This window comes from Acartia tonsa, chromosome 15 (assembly GCF_053477335.1).
Source record: "Acartia tonsa isolate MP-2025a chromosome 15, ASM5347733v1, whole genome shotgun sequence".
NCBI classification, from domain to species: domain Eukaryota; kingdom Metazoa; phylum Arthropoda; class Copepoda; order Calanoida; family Acartiidae; genus Acartia; species Acartia tonsa.
The window spans coordinates 28,107,671-28,128,082 of NC_137274.1; the positions used below are offsets into that span (position 1 = coordinate 28,107,671).

Below are 20,412 nucleotides of genomic sequence, written 5' to 3' on the forward strand. Positions count from 1 at the left end.
AGTTCTACATTAATGTTGTATGCTTAAACATGCTACATAATAAATGCCAAATGGAAATATTATTTAATATTTAACCTAATTATATCTAACCTATTAATAATAAGAATTTTTTTACTTCCCTCATCTTTTATATTGCCAGAGACAATATTAAAAAAAACAATTGTATAATTTGTTTACTTGACAAACAGAAGTTGCCAACTACACATACAAATATACAAAGTTTGGAAAAGAGCAGATGAATTCAGTTGGGTTTATTGTATCAGGTTCTTATCGTTTTTTATCTACAAACTTTATTTTACTTTATACAAATTTTGAAATTATTGTTATTAACTTATATCTTTTTTAGTTGTCATACTAGTCCTACCCAGCATTGCAATGATGATTGATCTTGTGTCGAAGAGAAAATGGAGTTTCAAAGACTTATTATTGGCATTTTTTTATCAGCTTGTGATGTTGTACAAGGTATATATGACTGAGAAACTTAAAATTTATTATGTCAATATTAAACTTGCAAATTCAAGGTTATTAATTTACTATATTGCATAACTAAACTTAATGCATGTGTTTTAAATGTGTTTTAATATTATATTAGAGAAAAATATTTGATGATTAAAAATATTCTGTCTATTATGTACACTAGCCTGTCCCAGATTTGAAAATTTTGTTAAAATTCTGACCACCAGCTAAAATATGGTTGATTTGTGCAAAAAAATGACCCTTGCAAAATATTTTTTTTTCTGTAATTTTAAGGCCCACCTTATGGAGGTTAAATCATCATTCCTCAGTACTATGGCTTTATGGGGCTCCCATGAAACGCCTTGAGGAGTAGAATCAGGAAACTTTGTCCTTTTTAAAATATCTCATTCCTAGCCTTAGAAATGACTAAAAAACCACCATCCATTTTTTTAAAGTTTATTGAGAATTGTCCAATGTTTAGAGATTTTTTTAGTTTTTTTTGATCTTTTCTCAGGCTAGGAATGAGACATTTTATTTTTGAAACTGACAAAAGTTCCTGATTCTACTCCTCAAGGCCTTTCCTGGGAGCACTATGAAGACACAGTTTTGATGCAATGAATTTTTGACCTCCATTAGGAATGGCCTAAAAATTTCAAAGTGTTTGTACCATTGCAATTTTTGCATTACAGAAAAAATATTTTGCATGCATCATTTTTTTTGCATAAATCAACCATATTTTGGCTGGGGGCCAAAATTTTAACATAATTTTTTGAAATCTGGGATAGGCTAATGTACACAATTGAAAGTACCAATGTCTTTTGAAATATAAATATGTTCTTTTGCTTTTTTGCTCTGAGTTCTAACAGACTTGATTATTTAGATAATTAAAACTTGCATTTTTTAAATTTTCTCAAAATCCATTGAAATAGGATTCAATCATGAGATGCAGTTGAAACATTAAAGTAATATAGAGTGATAAATAGTTATGAAACCATTTTCCCTTTTTAAAGACCCATGACGTTGCAGAAGGTTGTTTTTAGCTAGAAATTTTGCTTTCTCACTTAGCTGCTAGAAAGCTCATAAGCTGTCATTGGAATAAGATTTGAAGGAACTTTACTAATTAATCAAAACCACCATATATTTTGGTATAAGGATTTAGGGGACCTTTATTATTAATTAAAGTCATGTGACCTAATGTACAAGAGTTAAAACAATTAAATCAAAAGATTTTAGTGTAAAACTATTTGTAAATAAGAGTATAAGAATAAGATATTGTTATCAACAACAAAAAATAAATGTTTTGCCTAGTTTTTGTAAAAATTTAGAGCATATTTATCATTTAAAATCAATGCTATCTTTTCAAGAGTGTTTCCATTAATTTAATTGTGTTTTGTAAGCAAAACCTGTTTTTTATTATTTGTACTGTGTATTTTTATTTGAATATTTAATTCAAAGATAGCAATTAAAAAAAAAATAACCGAAGATGAATGTCGGAATTTTCTTACTAAACATATTAATGTATATATAATTAGAATAGTAAGACCTTGAAAATAAGCAAAAAAATATTATATGATAATTATCAGTAAATCTAACAGAATATAAACATAATTATTAAAAAGCTAGCTTCAAAAAATAATAATACATTTTTTATTCAAATATTATAGTACATTCTAACAAGGATGATGATATCAAGTTTAGCAACATTTAACAAATATGTCTTTCAAAAATCAGTTGATTTATTGCATGAAATATTGAAAATGTATATAGCAGTTTACAGATTTTTATGATTTTCAGGAATTTAAAATAATTACATTCATTTGGTAACTGTAAAAGCTGAGTATAGCATGTATAGTGTCATAGATGAGCTACAATTTGAAATAATTTACATATATTTATTAGGATGTAAAATCCTTTTATAAAAGGCAAATACATATTGATTTTAATTACAAATTCATTGAAAAAAAATCCAGACTGTCTGATAGACAGACAAAATGAATTATAAAGTAGCTTCGCTACTAAATATGACATATACACAGACATGCGCACTGGTTCAGTTTACATTGCTATGGACAGTTAAAATATTTAGGAAAGTTGTAAGGAAGAAAGTTATCTATGTAGTACTAAGACAAAGATTTAAAAGCCTCCTAAAAAAAAGATATATATTTTTAAAAACAAATTAAATCTATAGTGCTGTTAACATGAACTTTAATATTGTTATTATAAAAAATGGAAATAATCTCTACTTTCCGAAATAATTGTACTCAAGACAGCTTGTAATGAAATTATTATCCAGATTTTTACGATTTTATAATTTTTTTGTATTTTAAAGTTAGTATGTTTTTCAACCTATTTTTTAAAAAATACACTATTCTAAGACATGAAGATAAATTTCAATTTTAGCAATCATTTTCAATTCATTTTGTCTAAAAAAATGTAGGTATGAGACAACTGAAAAAGTTTGAAAAAAAAGATTAAAACATTAGTTTTTTAAATAGGAGGAGTAGGGAATAATTCTTGGCCTTGTTTGAGTTATTGAGCGGGGCATAGTTTTTATTAAAGGAATTTTTGGGATGGTTAAGAAATAGGCGGAGTTTTAGATAGGTGAGTTTGGTTGAAGGCGAAGACAGAAAAAAACTGGGAGGAGATGAAAAAGTGGGGGGGGGGGGGGGTTGGAAAAAGGTTGTGGATTTATTTTTGTCCTTGGTTGTGCAATTGCATGGGTGGAGATTTGGATTTTGAAATCTGTTAAAAAAATGGGTGGAGTTATTCCTGAGATGGGAAAAATGTTGATCTTTATGATAACCTGCTTTGTTTGGGTTTTAGGATGGAGGAAGAAATGGTGTTCTTTTTAAATAACCAAAAAAGTGAAAAAATGTGTACATTTTATTGATGAAACATGAAATGAAAACTACTTGGTATAAAATGTTGACTTATTTGAGATTTTTGGAAGTATAATTTGATGATGCAAACAATTGATTTGTGTTTAAGGATAAACTAAATATCAAAGAAGCTTAATCCTTTGAAATGTTAAATGTGTTTTAAAAGGTTTTTCTTGACAACGCCAAAATTATTTTTTTTTTACTTTATTAATTTTAATATATATGCATTATCTATAAAGGACAAACACAAATACATAATAAATTTTATAGTTAGGGTATTGTTTCTAAAAATGAAAAACCCTGTATAAAACTCAGCCATTTTAGAAACTAAGCTGTCAAATTTCTTGAGCAATGGGATTGTGTTGGTGTAGGTCTTTGCAATAGTTCTATATAGTCATGTACCCTTGCTCCCTCTATTCTCTAACTTTATTGTTGAAACTCGCATTAGTCAAATTTCAACTCAAAAGTTATAAATTTTGTGAAATTTCTCATGAGAGGCTGTTATGAAAAAAAGTGGAATGTATATGGAGATGTGATAAAGAAAAGGGGAAGGTTTTTCAATTCTTAATTCTTTATTTATATATTTACTCAAAAATCACAAAAAGAGTGGACATTTTACAATAATGTTTTCTTATTCCTTGGTGTAATATTTTTGAAGACTTTTTTAGAATTTTAACTTGATTCATTCAGTTGAGTGCTCAAATGTTTCAACCAATAATTATAATTTACAGGAGAGTTAATTTTGAGTATAATCTTTTGGGATATACATCCATTTATCAGCCATTGTCTTATCCCTTTCAATCCCTGATGATACCCATTTTACAACATCCCATACCTCAATAATAACAAAAGATTTATTGCTCTAGATGGTCATTCAGAAAACTAATTGTACAAATAAGAAAGAATTTTTTAGCTGACGAAGATATTGTCATGATTTGGTTGAAAACTGCCTACACTATTTTCCTCATTGGTATAATTAAGGAATTGTTCATCTAAACCTATTATGTTTATTGTCACCTCCACATTTCCTAACCCCTACTTTGCTATTTTGGGGATATTGGGATTTTGAATGTTCTTTTAAAACAGCAAAATAATTTATACACAAAGGTTTAATATTGAAGTTAAATAATCTAATTATATGTGCATAGAAACGTTTTAATTATCTCAGCTGTATTAAAATTGAATTGACATGTATTTTTAACACAAAATTGAAATTGTAAAAACACTTTTATCTACCCCTTTCAAGGGGTATGGCGGATTTCTCTTGAATTTGCTTGAAATTTGACACATTTTTAAACACTAAAAAGGATTTATTTTTGTAAAAAACTTGCATGTGTCAGACGCTTGTTGAAACACAAAAGTATTTTTGAATTAAAACTCAAAAATTGCTAGAACTTGAATGAAGCAAGTGAAATACATGATTGAAAACAGGATGCAATAAAAATCTAGATATTACTCAATGTTCCATGTTTTTTATTGTAAACAATAGTATGGTCTTACAATTTTTGTTACAATATTCTAAAAGAAAATATATCTATTTAGGGATTTCGGTGTTTTTTGAAGCCACAGGATGTTGAACAAAAGAAAAAATACCTAACAGATAAGGTAACTCTATTCAGTACAAAAAGAATTGTCAAATATCTTCAAAAAGCATATTAAGTATGGATATTTATCTATATATGATAACTGATCAGTAAAATAGATATCTTGATTCATGATAAACTAAGAAATGATTAGATTTTTGTTATTTATGTAAAACAAATATTATGATGCTTAGTTGTCATACTATAAATCTTCAAATACAAAAATAAGCCTTATAAAAAACCTAACTACTGTTAAAATATTATGCCATAATCAGAAAATTTTAGATTTTGAGCTCTAATTTTAGATAAAATAGGAGTTACAATTTTAACCTCCTCCCATACCAAAATAAAATTCTGATAGAGGCAGACATAGCTAATTAATTATAAACGTTAAAAAAATAAATTGTTTTTAAATTTTTTGTTATTGAATTCAATAACAATTTATTTTCTTAACATTTATAATTAATAAGCTATGTGTGAATAGAATATATTATCAATATAATCTTTTTTATTTTAGATGTATGAAGTATGCATTGAATCAACAATGCAACTCTTTCTTCAAACTGGAATACTTTTGTTCAATGTTTTCCTTACAACTCCTGGCACTTATGAATTCCAGGATGACAGCAGTTATATCCTGGATATCATCAGCATCACCACATCCATATTTTCACTTCTCTGGGGCCTCAGCAGCTTCAAGATAAATGTGACTCAGAAAGAGCAAAGGATATTTGACAAGTTTGTACTAATGGTTAGGAGCTCAGTAGATATTATTGCAAGGTATGATCACTTTACCTTAAAATATTATCATCACTTATTTACTTCTATCCCTTTTTAGTGTGTTAAATATATGCATCAATAATCATAATGTCAGTCAGTAAGTAAAAAGACACTTACAGAAATGACAAACCATTAGTCCTTTGTTTTCTAAGGTTTCCAAATAAATGGATCAAAGAAGAAAAATTTATTTTGACACTTAATTAAGAGAAGGGGGAAATGAAACTCATCTTGTAAACACAAATATAATTACAATACAATAAAAGATGATTATGATTCTTTGGGATAATCCTACTTTAAGAGTGGAGATACCCGGTATCATATAAATTAACCCCCCCCCCCCTGGGGGTATCTTCAATTTTGACACCTGGTAAGTGTCAAAATGGATATCCCCCCGTATGCATCATTTTGGACATCTGATATATGTCAAAACGGACACCCCCCTCTATATTGACCCCCCCCCCCCATATGTGTCGGTTTTGACACCCAGTAATTGTCAAAACCAACACATACAAGGGGGGGGGTGTCCGTTTTGACATTTACCAGATGTCAAAACCGACACATACGGGGGGGGGGGGTCAATATAGAGGGGGGTCAAAATGGACCCTATCAATATTTACCCTTTCATTGGGAGGTGTCCTTGTAGGTCCTTCATCGCGCGAATTTCCTCTCGACTAATATTCATCTTTAACCCCAAATCTATTTCAAAGAGGGGAAAGGGTTGGCTAGGAGTGGTTAATACCTTGTTTAGGACTAGATAGAAGTAGCAGGAGGCTCTGATCACATATAAAAGATGATTAAAATGATAAAAGTATAGGATAAAATAGTTTGGCCTTTGTTTATAAGTGTTTGTTATGTGTTTTTAATGCCTGTATGGTCATATTGTTATTTGACAAGTCTAAGTTTCCTTAAAACTTGGAGACATCTATGTGTGGATTTTTAAACTAAACAGATATTTTAACTTTTTCTTGATTTTACTCCCAATAGATGTAAGTCCCTAGATAGAGAATTAATACAGACCAATAGGTTAATAAAAAAACGTAATTTTTAACATTTTTTTGACTATACTTTTAAAGTAATGTAATGGCTATAGAATAACGGCCTTTTTTGCCGTTTTCAACGTTGTTTTAACGTTAAAATTGTCAAATTTAATGCTATTTTTAAGCTAATTTAATAGGTACAGATAAAAATCAGTTTTGAGAGAGTTTATAATGCTGTTTTCTTATTGTTTTTAGTGCCTTTTTTACGAAAGCAATAACTTTTAATCTAATTTAATAGGTACAGATAAAAATCAGTTTTGAGAGAGTTTATAATGCTGTTTTCTTATCGTTTTTAGTGCCTTTTTTACGAAAACAATAACTTTTTTCGTATTGCTTTGATATTAATAATATTTTTTGTGTGTACTAGGAACTACTTAAACTAACTATGTTTAAAAACTACCGAGTTAGGGCCATTCAAAGGGGGATCTTGATTTGAGGAGATATTTTTAGTGTCATTTAGTACCTACGGACAAACATCGCATAATTAAAGGATTTTAAAGTTAAAAATCGAGCACAAAGCATAAAATAGCGGCGATTCTCATTTGTTTGAGGAATCTACACAAAAATTTTCAGACTCCTATCTTTATTTTAAGTGGTTTTTTTTGCAAAAAAAGTTAACGTTAATTTTGTTGAAATTTAATTGATACGAAATTTAAATGTAAATAACCTACGGACAAACATCGCATAATTAAAGGGTTTTAAAGTTAAAAATCGAGCACGAAGCATAAAAGAGCGGCGATTCTAATTTGTTTAAGGAATCTACACAAAAAATTCAGACTCCTATATTTATTTCAAGATAAAAATGGCTTCGCAACCGATAAATATCCGCTAGATTAGAATCGGTTCTCAGCCATACTGAAATGCATCATATTACAGACAATTTTCTCTTGATTAATAAATCTGTAATGAATAAGGCTAATTATATTAACAGGACTAATTGGTACCCAAACTTTTATAACCATTAGTAACCATTGGACTGTAAGTTAAATTTGATACCCAAAGTTTTATAACCATTAGTAAACATTGGACTTTAAATTATATTGGGTACCCAAAGTATTATAACAATTTGTAAACATTGGACTGTATATTACACTTGGTACCCAAAGTTTTATAACCATTAGTAAACATTTCACTGTAAACTACACCTGGTACTCAAAGTTTTATAACTGATATCTTTACACCTAGTCTCATACAGGACTTACTCTAAATATTGTTTTATTTAGATATTAATTTTGATACAAAATTGTTTTTTTTTCTTTGTTAAATATATAATATAAAAAATTATTTTATTGATTGATTGCTATTCTTTTATTGATTGATAGTTTATTTTGACCTAAAATATCTACAAAGACGAAATTTTTCACACAACCTCTCCAAATCACACAAATCCGATGATAATACTTTTTGGACGGAACAGGGGTATAGGCGTTTAAACTGTTTTTAACCTATTTTTGAATGGATGGTCAAAAATATACTAGGATACCTATAGAATCAGACTGCAGAGCCCAAATTTGAATTAAGTCCCCAATAAACTTTTTTTTGGGGATTTAAAGGTTAATTTTTAATGTTGCTCTGGTGATTTTGACTAGAGCAAAAAGTCTTTTTTACTCGGGGTAATATTGTTGCTTTTAGAACAATTTATACAGGGCGTTTAAAAAAAAACTGCGTTTTCCAAATTTGGGAAACAACCATTAGGAGTACAAAAAAAATAATTATATGTCAATATTCTCTATAAAAATATGCATCAAAATTGTTACAGGTGTTTTTTAATATCTCTGAAAATAACGGCGCATTTTAAAGCATAAATATTTCAAAAGATGCGTATGATGCTTTTTTCTGGTAGAATTTTGTGCCTTAAGGTTGGTTTTCAAAAATTTATTCACTTGAAAACAACATCTTAAAGAAAGCCTGCAAGAAATACCACGCTTTAACTGCTGAAAGACTGCCACAAGTAGACCCAATACCCCAAATTTGAAGCCTTCAGCTTCTATAACTAAAAAGTTCTAGGCATTTCAAAATGACATTTTATATACAATGATAATTTTAAAAGAATCTCAATGCTAATGTTAGAAATTTTGAAATTAAACTACGTGGCCTAGAAACAAAATTATAAGCTTATTTTTGCCATAAATTTCGGTTGCCAGTAACTAATTATATTTTTACAATAAAAATACCCATTTTTATAGTCAAAATCATTAAAAGAAATTAAGTTTAACTTGCGTTGCACCGAGTGTACTGTAGCCAATCAGAAGGCTGAATCAGCTTAGCAACCAATCACAGCTGAGCTTGTTTTAGTTTTTCCCTTTGTTTCCGCTATGATTTTTGTTCACAAATGCAATTTAAATCGAATTTTTTTCATAGATTTTGACTATGAAATGTGGTGTTTTTATTGTAAATATGTAATCAGTTACCGGCAATCTAAATTTCTGACAAAGATAAGGTTATAATTTTATGTCTAGGCAACGTAATTTAATATTGTTTTTTCTTTTATGAGCATTGTAAATCTTTCAAAATTTTCATTGTACATGAAATGCTATTTTGAAATGCCTAGAACTTTTTTGTTATTGAAGCTGAAGGTTTTAAATTTGGGGTATTGGGTCTACTTGTGGCAGTCTTTCAGTAGTTAAAGCGTGGTATTTCTTGCAGGCGTCCTTTAATACGGCCAATACAATTTTCTACCAATTACACTAAAATTTCATTTAAAATTCCCTCACTGAAAACAAATATTCAGTTTTTCTTTTTGTATACTTAAGAAACATGACCTTAAAAATTGCTCATGTTCGTAAATCCCCACCCCTTATTTATTCCTATTATCCTTTAATTTCATTGACAGGTTAAGATATCAACTCATAACTTATCCATAATTTGTAATTAAATGCTTTAATAAAAAAAATTCAAACTTCAATAACTTTTTTGTCTTTAGAGATTTTTTAGTGAAATAAAAAAGAGTTTTTTTTTTATTTTTACTATAACCTACATTATTAAAAAAGATTCTTTTACTGCAAATGCATCACAATCAAGAAATGTGAAAAAATGACAAATTGCAGTTTCTTAAAAATGCTTTTGTGAGGAGCTAAAAAGCATTTCACCTTTAAAACTCATTAGGGTACTTTTCTTATACCTTTTTCTAAATTAATATTGAAATTCTACGATTTTTTTTATACATAATAGAAGAGTTATTTTAATTTTTCTTGCACAACATTTTTCACATAAAGCATTTTTGGAAACTATGTACCTATCATAGAGGCCGTATTTTTAGAGATAATGAAAAACACCTGTTATAAATTTGATGTACTTTTTTACAGAGAATAAGGACATATAATCGTTTTTTCTGAATTCCTTCTGGTTGTGTCAGAAAAACGGAAAACGCAGTTTTTTCTGAAACTCCGTGTATAATTCACTTTATATTGATACAATAAAAAAACATTACTCTGTTCAACGGAAATATTTTTTTTCTAAAACAATTAATTTCATTGAAAAATCTAACATATACAATAAAACATATAATTCTGTAGTCTGAACCAATAACAAGTCTTCTTCCATTTCAATTCTTTACATTTCAAAAAAGAGTGTTTTCACAAAGTGACTTATTTCCAATGTAGTTAAATAATTTTTATTTAATTAAAATGAAAAGAATAAAAACCATACACATAAAAGATACATACTTTTAAAAGATATTTAAAAAAATAAGTTTGAATAATCTTATATTATATCATATTTGTATATGTGACAAAAATAAATTTGTTATATTGCATAAACATTTGTTGTCATCTTACAGCATCTTACACAATTTTAACCCTTTACAGCCAATTTTTATGTGTTTTAAATAAGTGATAGAAAACAAACATGATAATGTTAATTCATTGATATGTTGTAGAGAATTAACTTTTTAATGAATTAATTTAGATGAAATCAAAAGGCCTAATTTTACTCTATACCAGAATACAATATTTAGGAAACAAAACACTCTAAAAGCTATGAATTTTAACCAAATAAAAAAAGAACTTTTGCTCTGATCAAAAAGGACCCCAGCAACAGTAAAAATTATTTTTTAAATCCCCCCAAAAAAGTTTATTGGGGACTTAATTCAAATTTAGGCTCTGCAGTTTGATTCTACTGGTGTCATAGTATATTTTTTATACAGTATGACCCTCGAAAAAGTATTTTTTAGCATATGCAGCCCTTATTTCTCAATGAATCATTAAAAAATGTATATGTCCTTGTTCTCTATAGATTTCCACATAAGTAAATATACAAATTTTAATTCTACCTCCATTAACACCGGAGATTTTTATAGCCAAAGTTTTGAAAAAGTGACTGAGAAAAAGAATTTTTTTTGTTTCTCATAATTATTGGATGGTTATATTATGTTTTTCTGACAACCGAATAATGATACTCAAAGAAAAACAAGTTAACTAATTATTTCTTTTTTATTACTCCAAAAATATCAATTTTTAATGGCAAAAAATACTACTAAATGAATTGATTATTTGCAAATTTTAGGTTATTTATTTACCCTTATTTATAAAAAGGGTTAATTATGACAGTTGCTCCGACATCTCAATCATTTATAGGGGGTTGACTAAGCTTTTAATACTAAAAAATCATTATGTTGAAATTTTATTTTCTTTATAACTTTTTTGTTATTAAAGTTAGGATTATGAAACAAAAACAATTTTCCTGCTTTATTCATAAAGATTTGCTTGTTTTTTTAATTTAAAACAATTTTGCCTAATAAGTAAGTTTTTCAAAATATCATTAAACTAAAAAGACTCAAAAAATATGTGTAAAAAATGCTTTTTTCTCAAAAACTAAATTTTTTATTTCGTTTTTGTATAAAGTGTTTGCTAGTAACAAAAATAAAAGGATTTCTACCTTAATTTTGCTAAAAAAGTCGTTTCATCTTAAAAGTTACTTTTTCCTCAGTCAATTTTTCAAAACTTTAGCTCTAAAAATCTCCGGTGTTAATGGAGGTAAAAAAATATTTTTATATCTACTTATGTGGAAATCTATAGAGAACAAGGACATATACATTTTATGATAATTCATTGAGAAATAAGGGCTGCAGATGCTAAAAAATACTTTTTCGAGGGTCATACTGTATATGTTTTAAAAATAGGTTAAAAGCAGTTTAAAGGAACTTATAACATTTTTACAAAAAAAAGCACTATTCTTTATAGTCAAAACCATTAAAAAAAATTCAGTTTAATTTGCGTTGTATTGAGAGTACTGTAGCGTTAGAATACCAGCCTCTAGGATTTCCAGCCAATCAGAAGCCTGAGTGCGCGTAAAGTCTGCTGAACAACCAATAACAGCTGAGCATCTGTATTTCTTACAAAATTTAATATTGAAATTTTCTTTTAGTACAATGAAAATCTTTCAAAATTTTCATTGTACTAAAAGAATCATTTTGAAATGTCTGTAACTTTTTTGTTATTGCAGCTGGAGGCTACAAACTTTGGGTATTGGGTCTACTCACAACTATTAATTTTGACCCCCTATCTTTGAATTTGCACCCGGTATGCCTGAGTTTAGACCCCCTATGTATTGTTTATTACCTTTTGCTTGTTTTATCCTTTCAAAATGAAAAAAAATATTTGAAATTAGTCCATAAACAAAAAAGTTAGGTTTTTAGGGAGGTTGGGGGTCCCTCCCCCCCCTCCACAACTATTAATTTTGACCCCCTTTCTTTGAATTTGCACCCGGTATGCTTGAGTTTAGACCCCCTATGTATTGTTTATTACCTTTTGCTTGTTTTATCCTTTCAAAAGGAAAAAAAATTTGAAATTAGTCCATAAACACAAAGTTAGGTTTTAAGGGTAATTGGGTGTCCCTACCCCCCATTACAACTATTAATTTTGACCCCCTATCTTTAAATTTGCACCCGGTATGCTTGAGTTTAGACCCCCTATGTATTGTTTATTACCTTTTGCTTGTTTTATCCTTTCAAAAGGAAAAAAAATATTTGAAATTAGTCCATAAACAAAAAAGTTAGGTTTTTAGGGAGGTTAGGGGTCCCTCCCCCCCCTCACAACTATTCATTTTGACCCCCAATCTTTGAATTTGCACCCAGTATGCCTGAGTTTAGACCCCCTATGGATTGTTTATTACCTTTTGCTTATTTTATCCTTTAAAAAGGAAAAAGAAATTTTGAAATTAGTCCATAATAAAGTTAGGTTTTTAGGGAGGTTGGGGGTCCCTCCCCCCCCCCCCCACCTGACCTCACAACTATTGCTTTGACCCCCTATCTTTAAAATTGTTGCATACCGGGGGGGGGGGGGGGGGGGTATATGTTTGACCCTTTATCTTTTTACCCCCTATCTTTAATTTTGTACCCTGTATGCTTTATATTGGACCCACTATGTATTGTTCATTACCCATTTGTCTATTTTAAGCCAAAAAAATTGGGGTGACCAAATTGATACATACGGGGTCCAAATTGATGCATACCGGGTGTCAAAATAGATGTATACCGGGGGGGAGGGGGGTATTTATTTGACCATCTATCTTAAAGTGTTCACGAAGCTGGGAAAAAGTTGATATATGTCATTGATTAATGTTTTTTAAGAGTACTATTTTTAGAATTAAGTCTTAAATACTTTAAAATTAAAAACTTTAAAAATAAATCAAACTTTAAAAAAACGAATTGATTCCCTTGAAAACATCATTGTATTTTGAGTTTTATTATACATATCTTAAAACCTATCAAAATCGACAAATAACAATCTTTTTGTTGAAGTTTACTTGCAAATTTAGAGTAGAATAAATTCTTTTGTTACATACATATTAAACTAACCAAAAAAGTTTGTAATTTCTTTTTACGGGGAGATTAAACGATTTCTACCGATAATCGCAAAGATATTACCAAATATAAGTATAAGGTCAGCTGATTTATAGTTGTTGATTGTGAACATAGCACCCTCATCCCTTCTCAATATTTACTACTTGCTAAAAAAGCTTCATCATACTGCAGAGCTAAAAATACAATTAGGCCCCCACATAATTGGGGGATTTTAAAGTTTTTACTATAGATTGAGAAAGTTTTTAGATATTATGGTTTTTTTTATTTTGGGGTAAAATTCTTGCTTAGATTATATTTGATTAATTAACTAAAATCTATAAAAGATATTTAAAAGAAACAATCTTTAAAACATGAATTAATTAAAGGTTTTTGCTATAAGCGTTTTCTGAGTACAGCCAGGTTGAATCAAATACACACACACACACACACACACAAACACTCCACAGAACTTGATTGTTTAATACTTCAAAACATGGAATAAGATAAAGAGCACACAAATTATATTCTTTTAATATTAATCTGTTATTTATGGATGTACATTAATTAAAGCAAGGCTTTTATCTTAATCCTAAACACAATGTAAAGATGGTTCCTGAGGTAATAAATCAAGTCAGTTAGCAATAAACCTTTACAAAAAATGAAATAAAATAACATGTTTTTTCAGTTATGGGTATAAAATTATTTACTTTTTATAGCTATTGAAATTTTCCTGTACTGGTCCAAACTTACAACTTAAAATACACTGAAGGGACTGCGACTTTTACAATATTCAGTAATGTTTGGTTTCTATACTTCAACTTAACAAAATCTGTTGGTACCATTTGTACCAACAAAAAATAAGGAAGGGGGAACGGAGAATGGAAGAGGGAAACATGAATGGCCAATGTAAGTGAGTGAGTGTGTGTGTGTGTGAGTTAGGCTGCGGGCATATGTGGGCGTATAATGACAGTATTTAAATAAAATCGACACATTACAAGGATTATTTTACGATGATAAAATGCTTATTTTTATGTAAATAATATAGAAAGACTGCTATATTTTATGCTGAATATGTGCAGCAAATAATATTTGTTTATTCTATTTAAACATTTAAATTCTTAAATATCAGTCTTTCTACAGATTTAAACAACTTTTCTTTTGTCTTCATAGCAACGCTTACATATCGGAATTTAGTTAATCATTTTATAAAATGTAAGGAATTTTGGCATTAAGTTTTAAAGAAAGTTTGAAGAAAAATATTATTAGAGGTTTATTACCAAAATATAAGTATTGCTTTTTTTGTTTTTATCTGTAAGCGAAGAAATGGCTTATTTTCTTATAGTTTAATTTTTGCTCAAACTTTAACATTGATTTCATGCGAAATTGATATTGGCATTTTAAACTGATTTTTTTCTAACTTAGTTGAACTTTTAAAAGATAAACCAAAATTTGCAATCACTTTAATTTTGTTGGTGTCTAATTTGATGCATACCGGGTGTCCAAATTGATGCATACGGGGTGTCAAAATTGTTGCATACCGGGGGAGGGGGAGGGGGGGGGGGTTTATATGTTTGACCCTTTATCTTTTTACCCCCTATCTTTAATTTTGTACCCTGTATGGTTTATTTTTGACCCACTAGGTATATAACGTTTTTGTACTATTATTAGTTTTTGAGCTATCCTCTAAAGTATACTCAAGTTCTAAAAATGCAGTTTTTTCATGAATTTTAAGTTTGATACTAGTTACACAAACCTTTTTAAAATTATATTGCTTAGCAATTAGGAGTTATATAATTATTTTATAAAGGTACAGGTACATTTGTATATTTTAAGTAATTTCAATTTTAGCTTAATTAAAAATTGTCTTTGAAATGCATATAGTTTGTAGTAAGAACCAAGGAGGGAGGGCGGAGTTTATACACTTATAGGAAATGAAATGCAGTATAAAATTAGTAGAAAAAGTGGTAGAAAAATGCTACGCATACCATTGGAAAGCTCATAACCTCTAGTTTTTATAAAGGTATATAACGTTTTTGTACTACTATTAGTTTTTGAGCTATCCTCTGAAGTATACACAAGTTTTAAAAATGCAGTTTTTTCTTGAATTTTAAGTTTGATACTTCTTACACAAAACTTTTAAAAACTATATTGCTTAGCACCTAGGAGTTATATATATTATTTTATATAGGTATATTTGTATATTTTAGGTACTTTCAATTTAAGCTTTGAAATGTGTATAGTTTTTAGTAAGAACCAAGAAGAGAGGGGGGAGTTTTTACACTAGTAAATGAAATGCAGTATAAAATTTTGCCCTGGTTGTTTTTGTTATAGTTATTGACCGGATTCTTTTTGTAAAATCTTTTATATGATTAAATTCACCAGTAAAACTCTAAAATTTAATTTTGGCACTTTCCTTCTAGGGGCTAATGGGGTAAAACAGCCCCCAAGACACTGAAATTATAAGATATGAGATTATTTTCAAAAACATTAAGTTAATTTTTTTAATGTTAACATTTTTGGACATTATTAATGTCAAGCTAATTTTTTTAATGTAAATTTTTTTTGACATATTTTAGCAAAGTAGTCACAAAAGATTTCATTTTGGCACTTTCATTCTTGGGGCTCCAAAACACTAAAATTTAAAGTTATGAGCCTATTTTTAAAGATATCAAGATAATTTTTTTAACTTAAAATTTATTCTCATAATTTAAATATGTAGCCATATGTTGCACTTTCCTTCTTGGGGCTTCCTAAAACATATTAAAATTATAAGTCAGTATCAGATTTTGCCCTGGCTGTTTTGGACTTGTTGTTATAGTTATTTTTTTTTAAGTTGGTTCTACGATGTGATTGGTTATAAGATATGAGATTATTTTTGAAGACATTAAGCTTATTTTTTTTAATGTAAACATTTTTCACATAATTGAACTAAGGAGTTATTACAGATTTCATTTTGGCACTTTCCTTCTAGAGTCTATTGGGGTAAAACACCTTTAACTAAAATACAAAAATTATGAGTTTTTCAAAGATTTCATGTTGAACTTTAATAAAAACTTATTTCAAATCATAGAAAAAAATAATTTAGTCCTTGAAAGAGGTGCCTAATTGAAATCTATAGTGATTATTTAGTTAAGTTATTTGAAGAAAAAAAGTTTTCATTAACAAAATCAGCCCAGTATTTTTAAAAATAAGCCCAGAACTTAAACTTTTAGTAGTTTTGGGGGAAGTTTTACCCACTAGCCACTAGAAGGAAAGTGTCAAACTTAATGTTTATTGATAAATAATTATATACGATTACAAAAATAATCAGGTTAATAACTATACCAACTAGCCCAAACATCCAGAGCAAAATTTTATACTAAATTTCATTTCCTAAAAGTGTATAAACTCCCCCCCCCCCCCCTTTCCTGTATTTTATAACTTAACAATTTGGGGTTGTTTTTTACCCCACTAGCCCCGAGAAAGAAAGTGTTAAAATGAAATCTTTAGTTGCAACATAGCTCAATTATGTGATAAAATTAACATTAAAAAATCAGCTTAATATCTCTAAAAAAACCTCAAGTCTTAAATTTTAGTGTTTTGGAGGATGAAATACCCCACTAGCCCCAAAAAGGAAAGTGCCAAAATGAAATCTTTAGTGGCTACCTAGCTAAATTATGCAAAAAAGGTTTACATTAAAAAAATAAGGTTTATAACTATAACAACAAGCCCAAAAACATCCAGGGCAAAATTTTATACTGCATTTCATTTCCTATAAGTGTAAAAACTCTGCCCTCCCTCCTTGGTTCTTACTACAAACTATACGCATTTCAAAGACAATTTTTAATTAAGCTAAAATTGAAATTACCCAAAATATACAAATGTACCTTTATAAAATAGTTATATAACTCCTAAGTGCTAAGCAATAAAATTTTAAAAAGGTTTGTTTAACTAGTATCAAACTTAAAATTCATGAAAAAACTGCATTTTTAGAACTTGAGTATACTTTAGAGGATAGCTCAAAAACTAATAATAGTGCAAAAACGTTATATACCTTTATGAAAACTAGAGGTTATGACCTTCCAATGGTATGCCTAGCATTTTTCTACCACTTCTAGGTGCTTAGCAATGACATTTTTAAAATGTCTTTATATTTTTCGCATGCTTGCCCATGTGAATTTTAGGTTAAAAATAGCTAAACATTTTTTCCCGGATTTTCTCCCAAGAAGGAACGCTTTTGATTTCGTTTTTTGCATTTTTCATTAGTCTATATATGTATAAATCAGAATCTGTAATAATCTCAGATAGCCCCTTTCAAAAAACTGCTTTTTCCTTCCGGCGACCAGTGCAAATTAATATATACCGGGTCAAAATTGATGCATACCAGGTGTCAAAATAGATGCATACCCCCGGGGGGGTTTAATTTTTATGATACCGGGTATCTCCACTCCTAAACTAGGATGCTGCCTGATTCTTTATGTTTAACAATTTGAAAATTGTTTATATTTGTTATTTTTATAGGATTGCTATAATGATCAGCATTATAGTTTTCAGCCTTAGTTGGAGATATGGAGTTCTCATTGCAACTACTTCCATGTGCTTGATTGTGTTCATCATTCCTACACTGGCCACAATGTACAATGGTATACAATGCTGTAGTCACAAAACTTCTCTTGCTGACCATTCAATTCTGTTCATACCTGTACTATCATTTCAACCAGACGATGCTGATGAGAAAATCCAGAAGTCCAGAATGAAAAACAAAGGAATTGTGTCCATTCTCATTGTATTGATGTTGTCACTGCAATTTCTGATTACCCAAGAAGTCATTCCATTTATTCCACCAGACATGTGGTAAGATTATAACTTTTTTGCCAAATGGTCTCATTATTAGTAGAAAAGCTGCTTTATAATTCTAAATGTGGAGGAAAGATGAATTTCCTGGCCCCCTTGCCTAAAACCTAACCTAAACTAAATGTAAAAAATAATGTTGTTTTTAGGGGGGGGGGGATATAAAAAATTTAAAAATCAAAACAAAATATTTCTAAGAGGATAATTGCTTTTTTTGGTCCTATTTTCAAAATTTGGCATATCCTCTAAGAAATATTTTTTTTCAATTTGAAAATATTTCCCTATGTCTTTGGTTGTTTTTAGTCCAGTTTTTAAAGTTTGAGTGGGTAACACAGGGTGTTTCAAGAGAAATGTCTTTTTTAAAAACTTAATTATGCAGAGAAAAGAAAAATTGTAAAAATTGCTTTATATATTTGGAAAACCTGTTCTAGGGCACTTATGTTTTGAATAATAAAAACTGATTATTTTAATAAATTTAATGATTAAAAACTGCTTCTTTCAAAGTTCATATTTTGGAAGATTTATGGATTTAAAGTTTGTGCAAAAAAATTGCAATTCAAATTTTGCAGCTTGTCTTCACAGTAGAAAAATTATGCATACCATTAGAATCATCAAAAACTTAAATTTTTGGAAATACAAACATCATTTTTGTACTATTTGTAGTTTAGGAGTACGTTGACAAATTTGTGAGAAAAAGTTTTTAGTAAGTTGGATCATTTAACCACGTAGCTCCTATATATAGGGCGGAATTTTTTTTCTCTTGGGAAGGTGTTGGTACCCTCTACTAAAATAGCTATAAACCTTCCTGGAACCTATGAGAAGCTACCCTGTTAAGGAGAACTTGATTGGTTCTGCAGTTAGTGAGATCCTTTGGTACAAACAGACAAACAAATAGACAAACAAACAGACAAACATACTTTTACTTTATACAAATATTAAAATATACTTTTGTTTTTAGATCCTTTTATTAAGTGTGTTGTTCTCAATTTAGAATAAATTGTTTTTGTTGTTAGGTGGAACTGTGCAGAGAGAGCCAGAAAGTTACTGTCTTTTCAGAAGATGGTATGGATGACAGTGGCCACATGTCTTGTGATATCTAGTATTGAATTTATTCAATACAAGAAGTTCAAGACATGCTGGATTAATTTCTTGTTTCTTGAAAAAAATGAGAACACCCCACAAGAACCAGTTGAAAACACTTCAGGTAAGTCAGGATAATAAGCTGCTTTTAATTAAAATCATCTGCATAGTTGGCCACAGAAACAAATTCCAGATTTTTTTCTGAAGACAATTTATTCATTGGTGGGGATGATGGGTTAAAGGTCTGGGAAAACATGGTCCTTACATTTCATTGCTACTATAGTATATAGCCATACTTACCTAACTTTACAAAGGTTGTTGATACTTTTTACCCCTCTGTTCTTTTTCTTTTTTCTTAAAATAAACCAAAAAAATAAGGACTTCCCAAGATCCCTTATTTCTTCAAATATAAACATTCATATAATATTCACTGCTTTGTTTAGATGAAAATGTTGGTGATACTACAAGCTGTAAAAATCTGAGAAGGTAAATATTTGTTTTAAAGCACATTAACACTTTATATCACAACAATATTTAAAAGAGATTATTTTGTTTAAAAACTACCCACAGAGCACACAAAAAAACATTCTGTTTTTATAAGTTTAATTGAAGAAAACATAACAATACAAGCAGTTTGACCCAGATTATGTTGCAATTTGAACTAAGTTGAAGTTATTTGCGAACATATGTTATCATTATCAAAAATTATGTCTAAACTTTAAAGAATTATTTATTTTAGAATTCTTGTAAAAATAGAAGACATTGTTGCAGGTAATATTGAAATTGTTAACATCATAGAGAAAAATGCCTTGGTGATAATGGAAATAGTATTTAATTATAAATTTATGCCAGCAATCAATTGTAAGATTGTAGATTATATTGGCAGCTTTTGAAAAAGGGTTAGGTTGATATTCAACTCTAGTTATGTTTATGATAGGAAACTGGATGTAATATGGCACTAGATATTGTAATAGTTTTCCAGCCTG

The 20,412-nt window shown here is 29.0% G+C and overlaps 1 protein-coding gene across 1 annotated transcript; it reads left to right on the top strand.

The window, feature by feature from the left end:
- The first annotated feature begins 196 nt into the window (after positions 1-196).
- LOC145307061 (uncharacterized) lies at positions 197-20,319 on the top strand. Its single transcript, XM_080149400.1, has 8 exons — positions 197-263; positions 347-462; positions 4,878-4,940; positions 5,436-5,698; positions 18,017-18,349; positions 19,360-19,550; positions 19,870-19,912; positions 20,166-20,319. Exons 1-8 carry the CDS (start codon positions 236-238, stop codon positions 20,317-20,319), a joined length of 1,191 nt encoding a protein of 396 aa, XP_080005526.1. The 5' UTR covers positions 197-235.
- Positions 20,320-20,412: the final 93 nt, after the last annotated feature.

Coding starts and splice junctions, on each gene's coding strand:
- LOC145307061 (XM_080149400.1), top strand. CDS start 236: ATGAATTCAGTTGGGTTTATTGTATCAG. Junction 5,699..18,016: donor TCAGTAGATATTATTGCAAG/GTATGATCACTT, acceptor TTATTTTTATAG/GATTGCTATAATGATCAGCA. Junction 19,913..20,165: donor AGCTGTAAAAATCTGAGAAG/GTAAATATTTGT, acceptor TATTTATTTTAG/AATTCTTGTAAAAATAGAAG.